The following is a 22,453-nucleotide window of genomic DNA, read 5'->3' on the forward strand; positions in this document are numbered from 1 at the left end:
CAGATTTCTGCTTTCTTCATCTTTAATCAAACAGTGCCTTAACAATCAGAATGAAATATTTAGAATTATCCTCGAATAACGAGTTATATATTTTTGGCAATATCTGAATACCTCATTTTCATTACTTATGACGCACATTGGATACGACAATCCGAGTTAGCCTTTTTTTATCCAATCATTGATGTTTCAAGGGCTACAAATGGTTCTTATCTAATCATTTTTTCATTATTTAATCCGAAATCTGACACATTTACGTGACGACGTTTGTGAATTTGTTTCCTCTTTTCTTTAAAAGTATAAGCAAATCGTTTTCAGATTTTTAAAGAAAATAGTGTATTTTTCTTGTTAGATCATTGAAAGAGCATAAATTTAATATGTTAATAAAAAATGAAAACTGTTAAAACTATACATGAATGCCTTTTTCGAATTCTGTGTTATTTTAAAATATAAAAATCTACACGTACATAAATACATATTCCTTAGTTTATTCATGTAAACAATGACATGATATATTGACTGGATTCATTCAATAGTTTTGTACTAAATTGAATTTGAAATACTCCATATTATTTATATTTCTTTTCTATTCAAATTTAGATTATTATTGTATTTAATTTGTATTGTCAATTCGGTTTTGGTTTCATATAGTTTGTTATGCCTTTTCTAGCTACTCCATGCTCGTCCAATCCTTGCAAGAATGGAGGGAAGTGCACAGTTTCAGGAAAGAATTACGCTTGTAATTGTATAAAACCATACAGTGGGCCAACTTGTGAAAAAAGTAAGAAAATTTCATTGATTTATGTAGGCGAAAGAGTACTTTAAATAAATTCAGTTTTGAGAAGTCGATGTGTATGTACTTTTATGAATTTTTATAGTAAAAATAAGATTTTACTGCAAATTTACTGTAAAGGTGGGTTTACAATCGGTTTAATGACTTTATGAATTCATCGGTTTAATGACTTTATGAATTCTGAATCGGTTTAATGACTTTATGAATTCAATCGGTTTAATGACTTTATGAATTCTGTTTAATGACTTTTATGAATTTTTATTGTAAAAATAAGATTTTACTGCAAATTTACTGTAAAGGTGGGTTTACAATCGGTTAATTATGAGGCAGCCAGTAAGCGGCGCATGCGTAGAAAGGCTGAAAAATGCTGTTCGGTCCATGACAAGTAATTTTCCGAACGGGACAACCGCAGTATTGTATTTTTTTGTAAAAATACATGCCGCAGTATTGTATTTTTTTTTCTTCCTGCGCATGCGTTTGTAAAATTTGGCGGGGGGTTTTTTGGACGTGAGAAAATTGATCACTTACCACAGATTAATTCCAACATTTTTATCTCGTTGTTATTTCTGATATGAAGTTTTTTTCCCCCATTTTATTTGCAATTTTTCTTCATAGTTTCTAAATTTAGGTATGTTGACTTTTTTTTAAAAAAAATTACCATATTTTTATTTAAGTGAATGCCCAACATTTTAATACGATATGTAGTGAAGAAGAAAAATTTAGAGACGCCAAAACAGCAATTTATAGCCAAGCATGGAATGCCTGAATCCATCTTATGAAATTGTGGCAACCATAAATCTTTCCCTTTCTTATAACTGGCCGAGTGTAATCCACCTAAAAATTAAATTTTGTCAATATATTTTATGAGACAGAAATGTTACATAATAATCTGACAAAAATATAGAAATTTATTCCTTAATTATTATTAATCTTAGTATTTAGAGCAATTCTTTAACCTGATGACTACGCATTTTTAAAACACAATTTCTATAAATTGAAAAGATTTATTTAAATGGTATAAGTTTCAATAATTTATTTATACATTGGTTGTATAGATAACAAAGAAATAGCTAGAAACACCATTCTTTGTTTCGCTACAATGTCTTCATACATACATGATGGATTACCATAATCTTTTTAGAAATTTAAAGTAAGAGAGACAATCAAAATTTTGTGCTCGCTATTTTATAAAAAGAAATATGCATGAAAAATTTAAATTTTTCTTTAATTTCCTAATTGAAGGAAGGAATTTTCAGGTATATAATGAAAGGAACACAAGCGGAAGTTTGTATTATGCAGGGAAAAATGAATGCTATAGACGGATGAACAGACGTACATAATTTCAAAAATGATTACTTTAAAAAATCAAGGAAATACAGAGAATAGAGTTTCTTCTTTAGCTAAGGTTTCCCGAGGTCATTATATAAATCATATCGGAACGAAATAAAACGGATAAGCATTATATTCCAGTTATTTCGTCGTTGACATTGCTTTATTTATTTTACATTTTACGAATGAAGATTAAAATAATGATTAAAAAAAGAATACCTAGAATTTTGCCCTTTTATTTTCTTATTTATGAAAAAGTATACATGGAAAAAGTATTGTACTCGTTTAAAAATTTTAATCGTTTAAATCTCGAGTTATGATGAATCCGCATATTTCGGACCTCCCTTGAGTTCAAAATAACACATTTTTGGATTAATGTCAGGCTGTTTGTGAATACGAGAATTCAAAAACGCTTTGAGTTAAACAAACAAAAATTGGTACTTGGAATTTTCTTCGAGTTTGATCGAATTCCTTCAAAATTTCGATCAAAATTTGAAGGAAATCCACTGAAAAGGTATTTGTCTCTTTTTTTTTCCCGAGTGAATTAGAGCAGATAACTGCGACGCATGCTATAATGATGAATTAAACTTGGTACACAATATTAGTAAACAAATCGTATATCTGTATCAAATTTACAATCAAATCATTCGCTATGTTGTTTGTGATCATTTCCATACATATAGATACTATAACAGAGAAAAAAAAAACGACCATTAGATAACTGAAATTAGGAATAGGTTCCAAATTCCAAAATTATATATCTGTGCCAAATTTCAAATTTAGTCAGTAGATGAAAGGTGTCTGAAATTCAAATTCGGTTTCTTTCATTATACTAAAATGCGAAAAGATTACTGTGCAGAAAGATTCTAAAAATAAAAATCTGAGTATTCATAGCTCTCACTGCCTGGTCCAGAATCCAGAGCTTTTTTTGAGGGAGGGAGGGCTCCTTTATTAGAAAGAAAATTTTGAAAAACTAATTTTGTTGTGAAAAATTACTAGGAAATTTGATAAACTAGCCGTCTTTAGTGACTAATTTATTCCCCCAAGTTATTGACTCTTTAGGTTGATACACTATTTAATATGGATGTTAAAAATTTCTCTTTACAATTTTATATGTTTAGAACACATGGATTCGATTAAAACCGTTTGCTGTAAATAACAAAGTGTTACATTAATTAAAAATGGAAGCGAACATCTTACTACAGATGGAATGATTGATAAAAGTACGTGCCCGAATGCTTAGACGGAGAGTTTGAATCACATATAAACATTGCTTCAGATTTATTCATTCATTTTTTCGATTACGGTCAGAATTAAGATTAATACATGGGCGCGGAAAGTAAAACAATGTGGTGCGACTTCAAGCCAACTATAATCGGGACAGTTTTTATTGTAATATTAAAAGCTATTTGTTAGTATTTCTGGCATATACCCAGGATTGCAGAATTTTAGGTTTTGGGAGGTTGACAAGATTTTAGCATGCTTCGCTGGAAACCGTACATTAATCTTAATTCTTGCTATGATCCCTTATCTGCCAGCGGCTAAGCCTATTTCTTGATTTCTTTTATATTTGTGTGTGTGTGTGTGTGTGTGCTATATGCAGAAAAATCCTCTTAAAATTATTCATATGAAATGTCGTGTTTGATGAAAAGAACTCTACTTTAAGGTCAATGTATATAAACACTAATTAAATAATCGAGCCAAGATGGTTGTTGATTAAATAAATAATAGCACATTCAAAGGTAAAATTAAAATAAATATTTATTGAAATGAATATTGTGAAATGCGGTTTCTTTATAGGGTTCTAAGCGACAGCAGTTCTGCATTTAAATTAACGTAATTGGAGATTTTAAATTTTTATAGGTCCCTGCACCTCCAATCCTTGCAAAAATAATGGAACATGCGCAATAGATGGGCAAGGATTCAAGTGTTCATGCTCGGGACCTTGGAGAGGAAAAACTTGTGAACAAAGTAAGAAAACTCAACCTAAAATAGTAAAATATATTTTCTAAACTTCTTTTGTAGAGATTCTTGTAATATTTATGGCCCCGTTGGTAGGTCATTACTTAACAGAAATTTTACAAATGAAATAAAAAAAATAATGCGCATTTTGAAGAGTCAAAGAATGGACACGTTTATATATATATATATATATATATATATATATATATATATATATATATATATATATATATATATATATATATATATATATATATATATATATATATGAAATTCATCAAACATTTCTTAAATTATTCAAAGGGCATTTATAGTAATCTTACTTTTTTACAAATTCTATGGACATAATGTATATTCATCAAAGTAAGCTGGGAGTTAAAATGCTTTTAAAACAGTACGTCGTGAATGAATTTCACAATTTAAACTCATTAAATACTTTACGTTACGTAAATACGTCAATAATTCAGCTACGAAAAATAATTTTTAACACACTATGAAGCTCGAATGTATGTATAAAAAGGCTCTTTCAGTTATAGTTTTTTCATGCCTTAAGGATTTCTAAAATCTATCAAGTAAATTAAATTCTTTCATTCGAATATTGACATTAAATGCCTTAGAATGAAAATACCATTATATCTTAATACAGACACATTGAATTAACATATATTTCAATTATTTTTTTTAAATCTTCACAAAGAATGAGAATTACAGTTTCTCAATTTCAGAACGACTGAATAATATTTTATATTTTTAACTAAAGAATGGTAGTTGTTCATCATTCTACAATAAGTCATCCTTTCACTTGATGTACAGTAACAATCATGCGAAAATTATTTGCAAACATTGTGATATATTCAAATGGTAGTTTAATCTATCTCATGCATCTTATTAGAAATTTAGAAATTCAATAAGCTGAAAGCTTTACGATAAGGAAGTATTCATTTATGGAATTATTGCTAAAAATATCATATATATTGGTATTTTTGAAAATTTTAATTATTTTTCCTAGGTCCTTGTGACAAGAATCCGTGTCAGAACAATGGAACATGCAATATTGGTAAAATAATCTACACTTGTACGTGCAAGCCTCCATATAGTGGACCAAAATGTGAAAATGGTAAAATAAAATCTTCAAAATGTGGTTTAGAAAGTATTTATTTTTCAAATTATTACTAGGAGTAACATATATGTTGGTATTTTTGAAAAATTCATTCATTATTCTTAGGACCTTGTGACAAGCAACCGTGTCTGAACGGAGGAACATGCAAAGTCGGCAAAAAAGGATACACTTGCACATGCAAGTTACCCTATAGTGGACCACAATGTCAAAATGGTAAAATGAAATCTTCAAAATGTGGCTTTATAAAGCTCCTGAATCGAACATTATTTACTGTTGATTTTTGTTGCTTTTACTTTAGGTCCATGTACTTCAAATCCATGCCAGAACAACGGAACATGCAAAGTGGAAGGGAGCGGTTATCAGTGCATTTGTGAGAAGCCATTCAATGGAACAAACTGTGAAATAGGTGAATTGAAATAAAATAATTGAATCTGTATAATTTCAATATGAAATGCTGCCTAAGCTTCCTAAAGTATATAAAAATAAAAGGAAAAAAAATGGCAAGTTCCAAACATCACTGAAAGTGATCGATATCGGTGTACCAAAGAGATAGTGATATTCGATCATTTTTTATTTTTTTATTTTCGTGTAGAATTATTAGAGTAAAAAAAATAAGAAAGGCTTTAAAATTTTTTGAATATCTTAAATCCGTATTTAACAAGTGAAAAAATTAATTTTTCCCAAAACTTCTACTTTTTAGGACCATGCTCTTCAAATCCTTGTCAAAATAATGGCACATGCTCAGTGGTTGGTCTGAAATATAAATGTGGATGCAAACCTCCTTTCAGTGGCAAAAACTGTGAAACGGGTAAGAACAATTTATAAAAGAAATTCCAGTCATGTACGTTGCATGTTTTCTTAAATGAATTTTATCATATTAATTTAAAAAATTATGTTTTTTACAAAATTTATGTCAACAATTTAGTTACTCAAAATAATTCTAACATAACGTGAATCTTGAAATGATGTTAAAAAAGGCTCTTTCATCTCTAGTTTGTTCAGGCTTCAATTACAATTATCATGTTTTTTTAAAGTTTTTTTTTTTTTTCTAAAGAAATTTGTATCATATTATTTCCCAAAATTAGGTTTTTTCTAAGTCTTTCTGTCAATAATTCAGCTACGAAAAATAATTTTTAACCTACTATGAAACTCGAATGCATGTATAAAAAGGCTCTTTCGGTTCTAGTTTTTTCATGCCTTGAGGATTTCTGAAATCTATCAAGTAAATTAAACTCTTTTTTTTTATAAATGAAACTGACTATTTAAGATAATCTGGAATATCATATCTATATTTAAAAACCGCTAAGTTAAAATATATATGTAGTTTTCTCAGCACAGTATTGATACCCAAATATAAATATAAAAATATTTAAAAAATCAAATGCCTGTTTGTATTTTGGCATAGGTTGTACACCAATTACCCTAAAGGTACTTACTGTTCATTCTCGGATTTGGGAATTCTCCACTTCTTTATGCATGTCTCAGGAAGCGTTATTTTGTCAAAGAAAAGGGGTGAGAGGAAAGGTGAAAGGGGCTATTGACATTTAACAATAGAGTGAATTCAAATTACTCGCCGGATGAGAAAGCGTAATAGTTGCTCATCTTTCTGCGTATCATTTCTTAAAGAGGTACAATCGTTGAGAAGTGCTAATCTGGGTTCCTAAAACGAACAATAAATAATTGTTTTGCTAAAGAGTTAGACGTCAGGTCTAATTTTCATGCATCATCGTGACATCTTACATAAAGATTATTTAAAGGCTATAAATAACGTTGAAGGTCATGTAAAACAGTTTGACATGCGAAATCTAGAAATTATAGCTTTCTAGAAATTATAGCTATTTTGCTTAGATAAAATAGCAAGAGATAAAATTTATACTTACTTAATGTCATGGGATATGTGAAGAAAGGATTCTGAAATATTTTTAATAAAAGCACAGAAATAAAAAAAAATGTCATTAAAAATTGAAAGTTTAAGAAATCCAGAGGAAAGAAGATGAAAAAAAAAGTTTTAAATATTTAATATCAGAGCAATAATTTTTGAGCAAATAAATCTTATTTTATTCATTGTTTACTTTTTAATATTCACAAAACATAAGATCGATATATCAATATAAATTCTTGATAAAATATGATTAATTTTTTAATTGTAATAAATTTATGTTATCTTTACAAAGATCTTTAATAATTACCAATTCTAAAATGTCGTTATTACGTAAGAAGCTGATGAAATTAAAACACTCCACAAACAAATTCTGATATTACTGAAAATATGGATCCATCATTATTATATGTTATAATTATCATATTAAAAGGAATTGATTAATTAATTTTTTATTAATACCTATTTGGAGAATTTCATTATTAATTAATGTATAATTTTTCTTTGTTGGCATATTCCATAATTCCATACTATGATACATCATTCTGCCACAAATTTATTCTGAAAATTATAACTAGAAATATTCTTTATAGCTATATTTTATTAAATGATTTGAATCGTTCTTTGTTCCGAATAAAAAATTTTGAAAATGAATGTTTTCAATAGCTAATAGCATCGAAGCTAAATTTTTAGTAAGAATCTACATACAAAACAATCTTTCTCTGAAGGTTTATATGATTAAGATCTTCACTCAATTTCTCTTTAAAGTTTTTTCGTGTCAGAACTACTTATTATATTAGCTGCTGAATTTGAAATTCTAACTTAGAATTCAAGCATGTCCCGTTGTCTTACTGAATCTTTAATAATAATTTGGAACATAATTTCTGTCAGGCTGATATCTTCCTATTTTTCGAATCATTTTTTTATACGAAAACCCGATCTTTTTTTTAATACAAAAATCTTATCCCATAACCGAAATTATCTAAAACATTAATTCCACGGTTGTTTATAAAAATGTTAAATTATTTAAAACTTTTAAAATTTATGACGCTTTACAGATTAATTAGTTGTTACAAATTTACTGATAATTACAATTAATATTTACTCTGTGAAAGATTCGAATAAAACAATTATGGCAGTAAATTACACGGAATTCTCAAAAGCGTTAACATAAAATAAAAATTAATAGTAATAATTTTCATTTGATTATCACCTATTTTGAAAACGAGTACGTGAAAATAAGCTGCATTTTAAAACAAAATAATGTAAAGAAAATCGTATAACTTTCTACAAAAAATTATAATATAAATTATTAAATATGCGATATGTTTCTAAGCATGCTTTAAAAATTGAGTATGCAAAGTTGAGTACGCATTGATTGAATAATATTTTGGGACTTCTAATTCTGAATAAAATCAAAGTCAATTGTACAAATCAATCCAAGTTATTTCAGAAGATTCAGAAAAAAACTCTTTTAATTTGTTAAAAAAAAATTACACTCTTCGCATGTATTAATTCCTTATACATATTTTTTGTTGTTGTTTAAAAGACGTCAGTTAAATTTTTGACAATTTTATAATTTTTTTTTGGTGTGGATTATAATTTCGTCTAATGCTGCAACTGTAGACCGCATCCCGGTGAATTGGCGCAGAAAGCTTTGTTTTAATTGGTAAAAACAGTTCAGAATTACCGGTCTGTTTTAGAGGATGAAATCGATCCTTAAATAAGTTTACTGTTATCATAAACCAGACATTAGTGTAAATAATAACGAAATAGTCTGCAATTCTGATATGATATAAATATGCATGATAATAATAACTTACTTATACATAACAATTATTTTATGAATCAGATTATTAAGTGTAAAATATATTTAGGAAAATATACTTTATATTAAGTCTAAAATATATTTCAGTAATAGAAAATTCTATTATATCAAACGTATCTATCAGAAAAATGTCTAAGGCCCTAAATATCAAAATTATATTTAATTTTTTTGAATAAGATTTTGTCAACTTTGTATGTATTTGGAATATTATAAAATTGGGTGTACAGTGAGGGAGCGTAACTTGTGGATATTCCTAGAATATTTTAGAAACACAAGGCACAAGCAATAAAATCATTGCGTATATATATATATATATATATATATATATATATATATATATATATATATATATATATATATATATATATATATATATATATATATATATATATATATATATATATATATATATAAATCAAATATTGTATAATATAGCCAAAATAAACTACAAATTACTACCTAAATAACAGACAGTAAATAGCAATGTTAAGCTCGCATTTTGATTGCATTCCAAATATAGACTCATTTCTTGTTTCAGCACCTCATCTAATCTAATCACGTGTTGTCACACGGAATTCTTCAGAAGAAATTGCACATTTTGTTTTCCAATACAGATCGGGCCATTATTCATGTATTTTCCCAAAATCTTGACATTTTTGTCCGACGTCAAATGGCCACCGAGTTTATCACCGATGTTATTGGCCATTTATTCATCCATTAAGAATTCACAAAGAATCCATATAAGACCCTCTTAATAACGTGGAAAAGAGATGATATTAAAGGTTCACAATATTATGATAAGTTATATACAGTGTTTGGAGAATAATGTTTATAAAAGGATATACAGTGAACTTTATTCAACCTTAGACTGAAAAAGAAAATTCATTTAAAAATAAGTAAATAACCTATAATAATTTTATATTCCTTAATTTTAAAATAATGATAACAATTATTTTCATTGTTAATTCCTATTTTTTTATGTTTCTAATTTTGAAGTCAACTTTTGGGGATGCATTACTGATTTCAATTACAATCCTCGATTAATATCTTTTCTTTCAATTATTTATCATCATTATTCACAAAATGTCTATAGTTCAGGAAATGCAATAAGCCCATAGTACGTTATATGCTGAGAACTGATTACAGACGTGTGATTGACATTAATAAAATGATTTATTTTCATTCGTGCTCATCAAATTCATGTCAAATCGGGGACACATGTACTGTGAAAGGGCAAATTTTCAAACGCGCTTACATGTCTCCATTCAATGGAAAAACTGAGAAATAAGTAAAAGCAATTACAATTGTTTGCAGAAACATCTCCGCCATCTTTAATTTATACAAAAACAACTTTAGAATATGCTTTTTTTTGTTAATTTAATTGTATTTAATCGTAATTAAAGTCACTGAAGGATTTTAGGAACATTTCTATACAGTACTTTGAATATTAAGGAAGACATTCTGATTTTTTCCAAGTTCTCAAGTGAAAGTAAACGAAAATTAAAAAGAATTACTTAAATGTTTTAGTAGTACTTTAAAATACAAGAATATGAAAAATTTGAAAAGCAGGACAATTTGTTTTTATTTCAAAAATTTGGGCCTTGTTTGCATGCAGTTTGAGTTTTTATCAAATGTATCAATAATTTCCTTTAATTGATGCTTATTTCTCTGTAGATAATAGAGGTATAAACACATTTATTAGCTATATTATTGTATTAAATAATATGAAGTTCGATATGAAGTTTATGAAGCTTGAATATATTTCTTTTTAGGCCCATGCTCATCAAATCCGTGTCAAAACGGAGGGAAGTGTACTGTGGATGGACAAAATTTCAAATGCGCATGCAAATCACCTTTCAGTGGGAAAACTTGTGAAACAGGTAAATAGAATTATGATTTGCCTCTAAGTAGTAATTAGAACTTTTGCATCTCTAGTATAAATTGATGATTGGCATACAGAGATTCATGAAGCTTGAATTTCTTTCTTTTTAGGCCCATGCTCATCAAATCCGTGTCAAAACGGAGGGACGTGTACTGTGGATGGACAAAATTTCAAATGCGCATGCAAATCACCTTTCAGTGGGAAAACTTGTGAAACAGGTAAATAGAATTATGATTTGCCTCTAAGTAGTAATTAGAACTTTTGCATCTCTAGTATAAATTGATGATTGGCATACAGAGATTCATGAAGCTTGAATTTCTTTCTTTTTAGGCCCATGCTCATCAAATCCGTGTCAAAACGGAGGGACGTGTACTGTGGATGGACAAAATTTCAAATGCGCATGCAAATCACCTTTCAGTGGGAAAACTTGTGAAACAGGTAAATAGAATTATGATTTGCCTCTAAGTAGTAATTAGAACTTTTGCATCTCTAGTATAAATTGATGATTGGCATACATAGATTCATGAAGCTTGAATTTCTTTCTTTTTAGGCCCATGCTCATCAAATCCGTGTCAAAACGGAGGGACGTGTACTGTGGATGGACAAAATTTCAAATGCGCATGCAAACCTCCTTTCAGTGGGAAAACCTGTGAAACAGGTAAACAGAATTATGATTTGGTTGGAAGTAGTATTTAGAACGTTTACATTTCTAGTATAAATTTCCAGAATTTTTTTTTTAAATTTTAACGACATATATTGTCAAAATTGGTTTTTAAATAGTCGAAATTTATTTATATTTTCTCCGAATGAAGTTTACTCTAATATAATTTCTAATTTGAAAACTGTCATTCGAAGTTTATATGATGTCTTCAAAGTGAACAGATTTACTATCATTTTATAAGATTTAAGATGGATGTGAATTGAAATTTATACATTAGAATGCAAAGTTTATGTTTTTGTTTTGAAATTTGCAACAGTAAAAAATATTCATCCTTTTATATAAGTAGTGACTGTCAAGAAAAATGAAAATTTTAATAAAAGGCAAAAAAATTGTGAACAACAATGTGAATTTTTTTGGCAACAAAATGAATGTGTCTTTTCTTACTTTTGCTTTCGTAGATTTAGACGTAAATATTCATATTTTAGATATTAAAAATAAAACAAGGAACTGAAATATCCCTGCAATGCAATTTATTTTAGTTAAGCTGTCTACACTGTTTGACAAATAAAATAACTGTATTTATATTGGCAATTAAAGCCAAATGATCCTGTCCTAGCAAGTAAAATTTCGTATCGTTGCAAAATAGAAAAAGGGTACATATTTTTTTGTACTTCTTCATAGCCTGGATTGCTAGGAAGATGACTGGAATCTATGAAAGTTTCATTGACGATGGTTGTTTAAAAGAAATACAACCCCTTTTTTCAATCATAGCATTTATTCAAACAACGGTTTAATTACTTATTTCTGCTTGACTTGGATTGCTCATACTTGAAAACATAGATTTTAGTATCAATTTTTTCACCCTCATCTCTATAAGATTAAATGTTAGAAACTTATAGATTATTATTTACAATAGAATAATATTAAATTTTATAATTAACATTCAGCTGATTAATTAAGTTAAATTTTGATACTATGCTACTGGTGCCGCATAATGGTTCTTATAAGAAATATGGATTCTACATAAATATCCATAAATTAACTCCTTTTCCTGATAATGCAAGTTCGGGAAAAGAAGGAGTCAGAAGTAAACAAATGGGACTTATTTGTAAAGCCTATTTATTAAACAAATGGTAAAGAGCAAAAAAGATGCTATATGTTTGATATCATTAATAAAAATTGCGATTTTTTTCCTCCCTAGAGCAAATTTAAAAACTCTATTTACAAAAACTAATATTACATGATTGGCATGATGGTTAATACATGGTATGTCTCCCAGACGATGCAATATATGCCGTACAAATTCCTAGGCATTCTGAGTATCAAATTTTCGATCTGATCTTGGGGAATATTACATCACTCATCAAGCAATGCTTTCCGAAGTTTCGGTAGACATGTAGGAGTTGGTTGAAGGGCTGCAACTCGTCGGCCAAGCATGTCCCACTCATGCTCTACTGGATTCAAGTCCGGTGAGAATGCTAGCCAGTCCATACGGGTGATATCCTCCGATCGAAGGCATTCGTTTATGATGTTTGTAGAGTGAGAACGGGCGTTGTCATCCATAAACACGAATTCTGCGTTCATGGCGCCCCGAAACATACGTACATGTTGTTCCAGAATGACATTCAGATAGATTTGGCCTGTCATGGTTCCAATTTCAACATGCAGGTCAGTTCTGGAAACCAGAATAATTCCTCCCCAAAGGAGCAATCCTGCTCCACCGTAATGGTGTCGTTTAGTGATGTTTTCTTGGTGCTAACGGGTACCTGGCGCTCTCCATATGAAAGTCCGTCAAGCTAAACCTGGACTCGTCGGAAAATATCCCACAAGCCCACTGTTGCGGTGTCCGCAATGCATGCTCTCTACTCCAGGCTAGCCGCAGGCAACAGTGATTTGCAGTAACTGGAACACATCTGACAGGCCTACGAGCATATAGACCAATCTGTTCTACGCGTCTGTGCACGTTCTGCCTTGAAACTGTCGTGTCAGTAGATGAAGAGAGCTGACGAGACAGGTCTGATGCTGTGCTCCGTCTGTTTCTTTTGGCAATAACTGCCAAATACCTGTCCTCATTCGGCGTTGTAACTCGGGGGCGACCTGTGCTGTAACGTCTACTCACATTACCATCATCTTGGAATCGTTGCCAAAGCCTGGAGATGACACTCTGGGCGATTCCAAGTTCCTCGGATACTTCAGGCTGGGTACGCCCATATTCCGAACGGCGATAATTCCACCACGTAAAAAATCATCCAAATGCGTCTTTTGTGTCTGCACTAAAAGGCAGACACAAAGGAGCTTTGGCGCTTGCGAACAATTTTACTTCTTTGCTTGAATTCCTTATACTTCACTCTCTTATACTCTCGTCATTGTGACGTACTATCGGTGTCATCTGGTGGCTTCCTGCAATCTGCATATGATTTTTGAAGATGTGTATAGTCATTTTACTGGTGATATATGTAATTTAGAGTTCGATTTCCGCTTGACTTTGAATTATCCTTTATTTATGAACATGAGTGTATAATACTTCTAAAAATAATTATAAATCAAATATTAAAAGAACAAAAAAAAGCCATTTATTTTAAAGCATGCTTTACATGTGCCATGCATGTCAAAACAATTGTGCATGTTAAGTAGAAAGACAACGTTTTAATTGTCAATGCAATCCGACATTCAAAGGAAGAAATTGTGAAACTGGTGAGAACAAAAAAGACTTAGTGCAAATTTTTTTTTTAAATTTATTGAAATTACTTTCATATTTATATTTATTGTATGCTTCTCCTGTGTTCAATAGGACCATGTTCATCAAATCCATGTCAGAACAATGGAAAGTGTGAAGTAGAAAAAATGAGTTTCAAATGTGTTTGCTCTTCTCCATTTTCTGGAAAGTTATGTGAAACTGGTAAGAATATGTTTTTTTCTTAATATTTAGGTATAATTAATATGATTTCGAAATATTAAATCTAAGAACAAACAAATTTAAGCCATTAAATGCACTGCATGTTTAAAATAGTCCTCAATTTTATTCAGATTTTTCTAGAATTGTTTTATATGATAGTTCCGTGGTAAGGTAATTATTGTTATGGATAAAATACTTTTACCTCATTTTGGAAATTCATTATCTGTTTAGGAACTAGCTTTAAAACTTTTGGCAAAAAAAGTAAGGTATTTTTCAAATCTTTATAATACTCACCAAATGTTTTGTCTATTTTGGCCACTGGCTGGGTAATTATAAGGCCAATTTTTCGAGAACATGATATTGAACTATTTTAACTTAATTAATATTATTTAAAAAGTATTTTAAAATATTTTAGTTGAGCACATTTTTGTTTACTTAATTCCTTAATTTCAGATAATTGTGCGATATTATTTATTTTCAAAAAACAGTAGCACGGAAATATTTAGTTTATAATGAATCTCATAAACTATTGCTTAAGATAAATATCTTTACAAAGTAGGATAAGTTGCTTAAAACTTATATAGATTTTCATAACCTTGTGTGATAACTTTGGACGTGGGTGTTTTTCTACAACTAGATTTCCCTACGGCAGACCCCTTAGAGGATACAGGATGAGAATTTACGATATAATTAAGTTGTTTCTCGGTTTACCAAAATATACAATAATGGAACTGTTGACTGGATAACGGATCCACTGCTAGTGATGGGACATACCGCCTTGTGAGGGCTTTTTGCATTTAATGCTCATAATAGGATTTGCTTGTATAGTTTTTTATTATTGTAATTTTATAAAGGCAGATAAAAACATTCTGCTTTATCAGAATGCGGTTTACTTCTAAATTCTATGATGCTTACTTTTAAAATCTTCTCAAATGGGTCTGTGTAATCGCCCTGATGTATATTGATATTCTCATGCAATATTAGTCCATCAATATTAGTGTGATGATTTCAGGAAATATTATAAGCTGAAATGTCAATACAGTAGTTTATCATAAAAATTACAGTCTCCTAATAGAATAATTCTCTTGGACTTTAGTAAGTTTAGTAAATGTATTAATTTTTTCTTCAATAGCCCGATAAGCATTTAAAAGGAAAAAAAAACTGAATAATTTTGTGCTTTTATTGTTTATTCGTTTACTAATCATTGTTATTATTTATCAGAAAAAATGAGATTTTTGGTATATTTATTCATTTGCTGAGTGTAAAATCCTTTTATTGACATTGTAGAATTGCTGTTGTATCCGTTTTACTTATAATTTAAGCATTTTCTGAAAACGAAGTGTTGGATGTTATTAAAATACTGTGCCTATGTATATCATAATTTTTGAGTAGTTTATATATATTGAGTAGTTTATATTATCATAATTTTCTTTATATGTATATTCATAGAATTCGGAATAAGTAAATTATTCATTTTTTCTTGTAACTTAGAGTCTCGTGTATTAGAAGAAATTTTACTTTTGTGAAAATTATTGAAGTTAATTTAAAAAATCGTAAGAACACTCAACAAAATAAAACCAATAAAAAAATGAAATAATATTTTAACGAAATTCAGAAACAATATAAGAAATATGTTTGACAGGTATTGTAAGGGAAAAATAAAACAATTAAAACGAAAGCTGTCATCAATAGTTTTATATATTTTGCAATATTTTTTTTTTTTGAAATACTAAAATATTCACACATTTTTACAGGCCCGTGCTCGTCCAATCCTTGCCAGAATAATGGAAATTGTACGGTTGATGGACAGAGTTTCAAATGCAAATGTCCACAACCGTACGAAGGAAAAAAATGTGAAATAAGTAAGTTTCTCCCGAAAAAAATGTAAAGTAACAATTATAAAATAAAGAAAGATCCGAATTAATAAATTCATTTTATGATCATATGTATTTAAATTTTTAGCTTAAAATTGCTAAAGTAATTCGTATGTTGGAAAAGTAATTGATAGCTTTTCGTGCTCATAAGACTATCAATTACTGCTATTGCATTCTAGAGTTGAATGAAATAACAAAAATTGAAAAATAATAAATAAAAAACCCAAAGTTCTTGGAAATTATTATAACTGACAAACTATTGCTTCGAGTGATACGTTCGAAATTACGTAGTTAGCATCAATATGTGAATATTTTTTTTTTAATTTCAAGAACACATTTTAAGAATTTTCAATTATTAGTTCTGATAAAAATGGTCATATTTCAATATTATTTGTTTTATATATAAAAAAAGGAAATAATATGTGAATAACCAATACATCGATGCAATAAGTAATTTTTTAAATATCCCTCCGCAGAAATTAGAAATTAACGTTGAAAATCACCCTTCTTAATTGCATAAACCTATTTTATAGAAAAGAAAATACATTGTTTTGAAAAAAAAGATATCCCAAAATTCGAAAAAAAATCTACATACAGTAGGAAATTTTTAACTGTTTGAGTAATAAATTTAGGAATTTTGTTACAAAAACATTTTAAAAATTATAATTTAGATACATTCAATAACATAGAAAATGTATCATTCAATTATTTTTTTTTCAAATCTCAAGATATATTATTGAAATATAATAAAATTTAATTATTGAAAACTGAAAGAAATTCTTAAAAAGAAACTTTACATTTTCTTCTTTCAAAATATTTTTCAAAATTTTAAATCAGAAAGCTCAAAGAGGGTTTTAATATTTAATACATATTCTGGAAAGCATGGAATTTTCACAGAGCTCTTTAAGCCAGATCAGTGATTTTTCAAGGTGTGAACTGGGATGTCATGTAATGGTATACAGAAATTTCTTTGTTAATATCAAAAATAATTAATTCATTAAACAATTATATAAATCGAAGAATCTTTAGATGACTAAAGTAATTAGACTGATTTCTTTCAAACGCTTTAAAACTTTAAAACAAAAATTAATAGGTAAAAAGTATTGTTTTCAATCTGAATCATCTGGTGCACGTTATCAATGAATGGCTCCTGACAGAGAAGATAGATAGCTCTTGATCATCTAGATTACAGAAAACTGTCAGATGCATCTCCAAGATATAGCAGAGTTTTATAAAATTCTCAGGAGAAACGATTCCCATTTGCATTTCACTTCATTAGAAACAGTAAAAACTCTCTGAAACAGAAAATCATTGCTAAAACGCTTATCAGTCTATTCATTTTTCGATAATGCTCATAAAAAGAACGAAAAGTTGTCCGAAAATAAGAACGTATAAACATTTGAAATCAATTCCTTTTCCGAAGCCATAACAGTGATCTTCTACTTACTAATAATAGTAATTATGACTACTATATTGTTAGCAAGCTTAAAAAAATGAGAATTAACAATAAAAATGTCCTTCAAAAGTTATTTCATTAGCATAGCGAAATGAAACCAAACTCTAGTATATTGTGCAAATAATAATATATTACATTATATTTGAAAATACAACGTATAAGGGTTTAGAGGAAAGAAACAAGATATGCTAATGTTATCATCGCATTATAGAATATGTTTTTATGCTTCTTACTCACTAAGAAAGATAAAAAAAATGCCTCAGCTAGATATTTTTTTCTCTTTCACAACAGGTCCTTGCTCGTCAAATCCTTGCCAAAACAACGGGACGTGTAATGTAACTAGTCGAGGTTTTGAATGTGTATGTAAGCCGCCTTATACAGGAAATTTATGTCAAGAGGGTATGACTTTATTTAATACTTCGTATTTTGATTTGTATTTGTAGCATGTGAAACGGCATAACTTTGAATTTTCGCAAATAAAAATGATTGTTTTACAGGACCCTGTTCGTCAAATCCCTGTCAAAACAGCGGCGTCTGCCAAGTAGATGGGCTAAAATACAAATGTCAGTGTAAACAGCCATTCAGTGGTCTTAACTGCGAAATCGGTAAGGCGTCCGTTTATTTACCTTGAAGGTTTTGATAAGATTTGTAATTTTAAATCTGTGTGAAGACTTAGGGCGTTATCATCTTGAATACTTGCTTGCCATGATTGGAAGAATCCCATTCATTCATTGTGGATTTGTTTTTTCGTGTAGGACCTTGCTCGTCCAATCCATGCTCGAATAAGGGGAAGTGTAAAGTGGTTGGAATGGATTTCAAGTGTGATTGCCCCTCTCCATATGAAGGAAAGCAATGTGAAAAAGGTAAGATCAAAACGCCTCAAATATTCTATGCATCTGGAATGCTGAAAATTTTCCCAAGTATCCAAATTTCAAGAAAACTGTGAAATAAATTTGATTTTTCTGAAATGGTTATTTATTACAGAACAATTCATTGAATTATATTTGTAGGTATTGTAGATAAATAGATCAAATTCTCTGAAATGTATATATAGAATAATTCCGAAAACCAAAGAGGAAGTTCCTCAACCTCTTCCACTTGCCCGATTTCGCCAATTTTTCTTGCATTTATATTGCCTCTAAACATATTATCATTCTTCTCAAACGAATTTAAAGCTCCATTTCCTGCATTTTTGTAATCAATATGTGATTGTCTTATTCTTGTTTAATGAGTTTTTATACCAAAAAGTATAAAAACTTCAATTTTACTAAAATCGCAACACAAATAATAATATATAAAATATTTTTGTGCTTGCATGTTTTACATATTGAAAACTAGCAATTATATCATTAACTTTTAAGACGAACAAAATTTGGCTACGATATCCAATCCGTAATTTTGTTAAAAGCCGTTTAATGACATTCAGTATTGAGAAAATTAAAGAAGCACATCTGTAGCCTTAACAAATGAGGGCCTAATTCATTTGTTAAGATTGGGTGAAGTTACTTAGAAAAACTTTCATAGCACATTTTCCTTTTTATGCATCTTTTCTATCAACAACAACAATCACAAAACAAAAATAAATTTCAGCTGGTTGGCTGACTAGCTTTCTATTTTCAGTTAGCCATCTTTTGCATGTTCATCACTACGATTGTCTTTTAACTCCGCGTGGTCCTTTAAGTTTCTTTCACATTTCATTAAACAATGTGTCCTGCATTTTATCTGCACCTTTTGTTCTTGAATATGTATTTGTAGCTCAAGAAAATTGTCAGAAAATCGATTGATGAGTTTTTCTCTTAGTTCACAGGAAAAACACGATCGAAAAAACATTTATTCTTATTTAAGAGCTCTGTTAAAATGTTCTGTCTAAAAGTTTTGAGTAAATGTGGGGGATGGTCATGGCTGAAGGTCTTGTGAATCATGTTGTCTTATTTTAGTACATACTCCATATTTTTCTTATTACGTTTCACATTATTCATTAATTCTAATAAATTCTTGTTTTTACAAATTATGATTTCCTATTTCAAAAACAGAGAAATACATACAATTATTAGCTCAATTGCTCATTAAGCGTATTGATGGATGGTGTTTTTAGAGCTGATTGTCTCTTGAGCATACATGATATCCAAAGGCATTTCATAATACTTGATAGTTTGCACTTTTAGAAAACATCAACATCACATGTGAGATCATGAACAGAAATTTTAAGAACTGAGATTTCATGCTGGAATGCATCAGAGCTTTTACTGAAAATTTCTTAATGGAAATTAAATATTTTAATAGAAAAGATGAATGATCATGAGATCAATAAGCTGAAATTCTACAAGCATTTAGTTTTTTGAGAAATTATTAGTACAAAAGACAAGTACAAGTCAAATTCTATTATCATATTAGCAATAATTATCTATGATGAAGCTCTATATAATTTCAGTGCCATAAGATATTATAATGTATCTTAACAATGAAATCCTGACGTATCGTATTACACATTCTTTGCTTATAAGGAAGATAGACTAAAATATTTATTATAACTTCCATCATTTTCTTATATGCAGATCCTTGTACATCAAATCCATGCATGAATAATGGCAGCTGTACAGTCAAAGGAAACAGTTTTATATGTGCGTGCAAGAATCCTTTCTCTGGAGATAGGTGTGAAAAGGGTAAGAATAGTCATACATTTATTATATATTTTTAAAGATTTTTATAGGTTCATGTTTTCGATTATTTCTTATGCCTCATGTTAAAACAAACATAATGCATTCCTTCATATTTTAAAATGAATACAAAAAAAGAAATAAATCAACAAAGAAAAGGAACGCTTATATTTTTTGATGACATAAAAATAAAACAAAAAAAGTAATGTTTTACTCTATGAGAAGTTTATATATATGTTTTCTTAAAGAAAATAAATCTATCATTTACGAATTGATTGCATTTTACTACGTTAGGCAGTAAAACTTGCATGATGAATTTTAAAATTTTATTACAAAGTAGTTTACAACCTCTTTTTGGATGTAAAACAGGATAAATTTTAAAAGTTTTCTTTACCTACACATACTTAATTACAAAAATAAGAACATAATGGGGAAACGAGAAAAAAAAGGAACCACAAAATTGTCATGATTTTTGTTCTGCCAAAAATGGAAAACAACAGCGTAACCAAATTATCAAAATGACAGTGAATTCAACATAAAAAAATAATTTATTTGGAATTAGCTCTATTAGTAGCGTAAATTTGTGTTTTACGTCTAACACGTCAGTTTCACTCAAATTAAATCAGCATCTTGTTCGAAGACGCAATATTCAGTAGCTATTTATTCTTTAGAAAAAGGAAATTGATCTCCAAACACATTTTGAGTCAGAATATACAGTTATAAAATTTTAACGTTGACGGTACTGACTATAATGAGTTGTTGATTCGGTGAATTCTTTTTTCACTTCCATGCACTGGTCTGTGCAAAATTTAATAGCTTCTCAGTGTATGTGATTTCGGAAATGGAAGATAGTTTAAGGAAATAAATGAAATGTGATAAAATTACAAAATTTATTTCTTAAGCATACATTTTAAGACGACTTTTCCATCTGTATTAAAGAAACTAACCATTCATAGATCCATGTTCATCTAGTCCTTGTCGTCATGGTGGTACGTGTACAATTAAAGGGAATTCCTTCTCCTGCGACTGTCCCGAAGATCGCGTTGGAAACATATGTCAACATGGTAAGATTTATTTTATTTTTTTATATTTCAAAAGTTTAAAATACTAAACAAAAATATATAATAAATTTGCGATAAATTGGTACATAAGTGACCATGCATATACATGCTAACTATCTTGTTTCGCTTACTTTGGACAAATCAGCCAAAAAATAACATAGAGTTTATTGTAGCTCAGTAACAGTAAAAAAAACCTCAATTAAAATTTGCATACATATGCAGTCTTCCTTTGTTCCGCGGAAATAGCTCTGAATGTATAGTTCATTAACATCACCTGCAATGCAATCCTCTTTGTTTACGTAACACGAATGCCCATTTGTGGCATTCTTGAGAATGGATGTAACATTACTTTTTTTACAACGCTATGTGTAGATTTTCATCTCGAAATTGTTTCTCACGTAAACATTAAATGTCGTAAAAGCAGATAAAACTCTACAATGAAGATTAAATCGCGAGGGATATGGATTATTTTAAAACTCAATCGGTCTATCTTCTTTTCTTTATGCACATATTTGGAGTCTTTTTTGGTTGTGATTATCTTGGTGTGTGCAGTTTGCTACACTATGCCTCTTGATAAGATGCACCGCAACTTGTTCAAGGATGAACTATAATCTTATTTGACAAAGACTTTGAGAATGATCCCGACAGATATCCCCAAAAAGTTGTGATGAGTTCATTAAAGGGCATGAAAATAGTAGAATCTGAATACCTCCATCCAAGATTCATTCGATCAATGTACGTCAATCTAGTAGGGTGTTGCATGGACCATGCATGTTGGTTCACAGATAACAGAACATAATAAAAGTTATAGAGGAGTTAGTAAAGGCTCGTGGCTTCCAAATTGGTAATTGTGAGCTCTTGCGCAATCTAAAGTAGAATGTGTGTAGATATTTGAGCATTTTTTTAACTTTTAAGCACAATTTCTTAATTTTATGGAACAAACAAATCGTTTTTTGCAGTGTGTGATTGTAAAAATGGAAAATGTCGAGTAACAGCTGACGACGAAGTGCTTTGCGAATGTCTTCCTGAATACGGTAAAAAGTCAGACGTCTGCGAAG

General features: G+C 29.4%; 1 protein-coding gene across 5 annotated transcripts in view; it reads left to right on the forward strand.

Moving 5' to 3' along the window:
- Positions 1-22,453, forward strand: part of LOC129975610 (neurogenic locus notch homolog protein 1-like) — an 85,196-nt gene that overhangs the window by 21,386 nt on the left and 41,357 nt on the right. For 3 of the 5 annotated variants that reach the window (XM_056088681.1, XM_056088685.1, XM_056088682.1), the window contains 18 exons: positions 668-778; positions 3,983-4,090; positions 5,091-5,198; positions 5,307-5,414; positions 5,500-5,607; positions 5,902-6,009; positions 10,681-10,788; positions 10,901-11,008; positions 11,121-11,228; positions 11,341-11,448; positions 14,243-14,350; positions 16,102-16,209; positions 17,969-18,076; positions 18,175-18,282; positions 18,433-18,540; positions 20,233-20,340; positions 21,291-21,398; positions 22,355-22,453. In XM_056088681.1, coding sequence (XP_055944656.1) covers positions 668-778; positions 3,983-4,090; positions 5,091-5,198; positions 5,307-5,414; positions 5,500-5,607; positions 5,902-6,009; positions 10,681-10,788; positions 10,901-11,008; positions 11,121-11,228; positions 11,341-11,448; positions 14,243-14,350; positions 16,102-16,209; positions 17,969-18,076; positions 18,175-18,282; positions 18,433-18,540; positions 20,233-20,340; positions 21,291-21,398; positions 22,355-22,453 — 1,938 coding nt within the window. The remainder of the gene's footprint in view (positions 1-667; positions 779-3,982; positions 4,091-5,090; positions 5,199-5,306; positions 5,415-5,499; positions 5,608-5,901; positions 6,010-10,680; positions 10,789-10,900; positions 11,009-11,120; positions 11,229-11,340; positions 11,449-14,242; positions 14,351-16,101; positions 16,210-17,968; positions 18,077-18,174; positions 18,283-18,432; positions 18,541-20,232; positions 20,341-21,290; positions 21,399-22,354) is intronic. The other 2 variants (XM_056088683.1, XM_056088684.1) reach the window with 2 other exon arrangements.

The sequence above is a fragment of the Argiope bruennichi genome, chromosome 7 (assembly GCF_947563725.1).
Source record: "Argiope bruennichi chromosome 7, qqArgBrue1.1, whole genome shotgun sequence".
In the NCBI taxonomy this organism is placed as follows: domain Eukaryota; kingdom Metazoa; phylum Arthropoda; class Arachnida; order Araneae; family Araneidae; genus Argiope; species Argiope bruennichi.